Below are 3,535 nucleotides of genomic sequence, written 5' to 3'. Positions count from 1 at the left end.
ATTAAAACACGGTGATAGTTTCATGTTTGCAATCCCGTCCTTGTTAACAGTCATATGTGCACTGGCACCGCTATCTGTGTACCAACCCTTCTAACTAAACCTTCCGTTTATAAAAAACATTGAAAACGCATTTATCCGCCATTTTCTTTCATAACGGGCACCACATTTATCATAGTTTTCCATGCCCTTTAGTTTTGGTACACTAGCTATATTCGAGTTCATGGTTTCGCCAGTCAACAAGCGCAAATTATCTATTTTAACAACAAAATAACTGATAAATGCCCAACTGAGCCCATAACCTATTAAAACACGTTGGATATTTTCCATGAACTATATTTGACAATCAACATAACAGAGACAAACATAGATTACATAGCTACAAGACATTAAAACCTATTTTGATACATACTAACAATGCAAGTTATATAAAATGTATGATTGGTACAAACATAAGCATTCATTTATGATAAATTAATTTTAAAAATTCCCTAAAAAATATTTACCAAGTCCTCTGGCAGCAACATCAGTTGCTACTAGAATGCTAGCTCTGCCTTGTTTGAATTGATATAATGTTTCATCCCTCTCTTGCTGTGTTTTGTCACCATGCATGCAAACTGCAGGCCATCCATATCGTCTAATATTCCTAGTGATATTTTCTACTTTTCTCTTGGTTTCTACAAATATAATTGTTTTTGCTCCAGGCTCTTGGCTCTGTCCAATTTCTTGTAACAGTACATTTAACTTGTTTTCCTTTTCATGTTCTTGACAAACATCAACAATTTGTAAGATGTTGTGATTTGCTGATAATTGTAATGATCCAATGTTAATTTGTAGATAGTCTCCAAGGTAATCTTCAGCCAGCTTTCTCACTTCTTTCGGCCATGTTGCTGACCACATCAAAGTCTGTCTGTCAGGACGAATCTGTTCAATGATTTTCCTGATTTGAGGTTCAAAACCCATGTCCAACATACGATCAGCTTCATCAAGTACCAAATATGTGCATCTCTGCAAGTTTGTGGTACCTTTTTCTAAGAAATCAATTAACCTTCCAGGTGTAGCAATAACAATTTCAACTCCACGTTCCAAGTCACGGCCTTGTTCTCTTTTAGGGGCACCACCAAATACACAAGTGTTACGAACATAGGCAGAATTGCCAAAGTCAGAAGCAACTTGCTGAATTTGTTGAGCTAATTCTCTAGTTGGTGCTAATACTAAGGCAATAGGCCCATCTCCGCGCCTGATAGGAGGTTGGTTGTTAATGTGAACAATAGCAGGCAAAATATAGGCAAGGGTCTTTCCTGAGCCTGTCTGAGCAATACCTACTAAATTCTTTCCAGACATAGCAATTGGCCATCCCTGAGCCTGGATAGGCGTAGGGTCTTTGTAACCCATGTTGCTTATGCTTTGATTAACGTAATCAGGAAAGTTGGCTTCATCAAAGTTTTGAATAGAATTAGGGACTTCAACCCCACTGACAGTGATCTCATGTTTACTTCTGTATTCTTCGACTTCATAGGGGGATCTGCTTAGAACAGTTGGATGTGGGTTGTAGAAATCTTTGTTAAATGGCTGTAGCGACATAGAATCCCAGTTTGGACGACGCATGTTCTGGCCACCGGTAAAATCTTTTTTGCCTCCAAACCCACCGCCAGAACCACCGAATCTACCACCGCCCCCACCGCCACCTCCACCAAACTTAGATCCCCCGTTGCTGAATCGAGAAGATCCATTACTACTGCCGAACTTCCTTTCTCCTCCGAATTTGGAACCGCCGCTTCCGCCGCGGCTATTGTTCCAACTACTGCTAGACCTAGGTATAGACAAAAATGTGAAATTATAATTTAATTGATTGATTCAGAACACTTCACATGATACCAACGGGCTACGAGTTACAACATTAATAACGGAAGGGGATCAATCAATTCATAAAACATGGAAAACTGGGCGTAGCTGTAAGATAATTGAAAGTTATTGATTAATTTTGAAATGCGGCACTGCGAGAATGCTTTCGCCACGCATGCGTCGACCAGCAGACGCTAGCGTGGATCGATATTTTCGATTCGCCACAAAATGGCGTGGCTTTCATTTATAAATGCTTCAGATTAACAATGCAACTAGTAAATTGCACGGAAGCTCCACTAAAAAAGTGCGTATTCAAGTAATAAAGCATCAAATTAGACATAAAATATCAAGAGACTGAAAATGTCCTTAGAAATCAAATCAATGTGTATAAAATAATTTTCAAATAACAAATATTAAGAAAATAACACAAAATACAGAAGGTATGTAATACGAATTAAATACTCACATTGTGTAAGGTCGTAAATATTACACGATGTTTCAAGTAATACCAGATTATTTTATGTAGCAGGGTCGATCTGTAAGTAAAATGGTGGGTTGTTATTTTCACATCACTTGAGAACACTTAGAAAACTCGAAGTCACGATGTTAATTAATATTACGAAAAAACTGCTCTGAAGGGCAAAAACGAAGATATTAAAACTGAAAAATTACAACAACTTGTGCCAAAAAATAGGTTCCTAACTAGACACTAGTGAACATTTGGAACACGTCCCACCTTGACCACTGCTAACGCCGAAAGGAGAGTTGCAAAGAGGAGTTGAGCTAGTTTAGCGGAGGGTGGGGTTCAACTTGAAACTCGAACGAGATATCCACAGAGAGTAATAATTCAAAACTGTTAACTTAGTCGATTTTACTAAAATGAGTAAGGTCCGTGGTTAAAATTGGTTCCTCTGATCTGATAGCAATTCTGGTACGTATGTTATGTTATGATGTATTTGAATCTTGGAAACCAACAATTTTTAAAGTATGCGTATAGGGTATTTCTAATGTATAAGTATTTTTTATTTCATTAGTTAATAAAAAAAGAGATGGTATGCAATGGTTTGAAAAACTCCTGTGATGTCACTCTTTACTAGCAAGTCATGTTTTAGTCCCAATACTTTTTATCTTCCTAACTTTATATTACTGTAATATACTTTATATTCATATAATTAAAAAACGTATTTCATAAATCTTGGATATTTCAATCATCAATAAAATTATCTTCTATCTGAGGAATAAATATGGCCGTTTGCCATACTTTCTAAAGCTGTCAAATGTTAAATATATTCGTCAAATAAAATTTATCTGGCGATGGAAAAATCGGCTATTAGTGAAATGCCATATTTTAAACATTATTATTTCATCGGCGTTGTCTTTCATCCGTTTTCGTCCCTATGTTTAAAGTAGTTTAATTTAAACGATGACCAATTTAAGGATTCTACCCACTATAACCGTGACAGAAACAAGTCAAACAAAGTAAATTCTTTGTTTGAAAAGTACATTTAAAGTATGAGACTATGCTCATTATATCGTTCCGCCACCGATAAGTACCGTCGCAAGCCAGGGAGCGTTAGTGGCCGATCCATGTTCCTATGACGGACATTGTGTGATTCGTTGTAGTGGGTAGACTCTTCATGATAATACCTTCCTCAGACTACGACCTCAGGTCAAAATACGAGCAAAGCTAAGT

General features: G+C 37.0%; 1 protein-coding gene across 1 annotated transcript; it reads right to left on the bottom strand.

The window, feature by feature from the left end:
• Nucleotides 1-451: 451 nt before the first annotated feature.
• On the bottom strand, nt 452-2,664 carry LOC113496762 (ATP-dependent RNA helicase p62-like). The gene is made up of 3 exons (XM_026876085.1): nt 2,579-2,664; nt 2,309-2,378; nt 452-1,810 (listed from the first exon to the last, which is right to left on the bottom strand). Coding segments are annotated over exons 2-3 (1,335 nt in total). The 5' UTR covers nt 2,311-2,378; nt 2,579-2,664; the 3' UTR covers nt 452-477.
• Nucleotides 2,665-3,535: the final 871 nt, after the last annotated feature.

The sequence above is a fragment of the Trichoplusia ni genome, chromosome 1, assembly GCF_003590095.1.
Source record: "Trichoplusia ni isolate ovarian cell line Hi5 chromosome 1, tn1, whole genome shotgun sequence".
NCBI classification, from domain to species: domain Eukaryota; kingdom Metazoa; phylum Arthropoda; class Insecta; order Lepidoptera; family Noctuidae; genus Trichoplusia; species Trichoplusia ni.
This window is presented reverse-complemented; position numbering and strand designations above follow the sequence as displayed.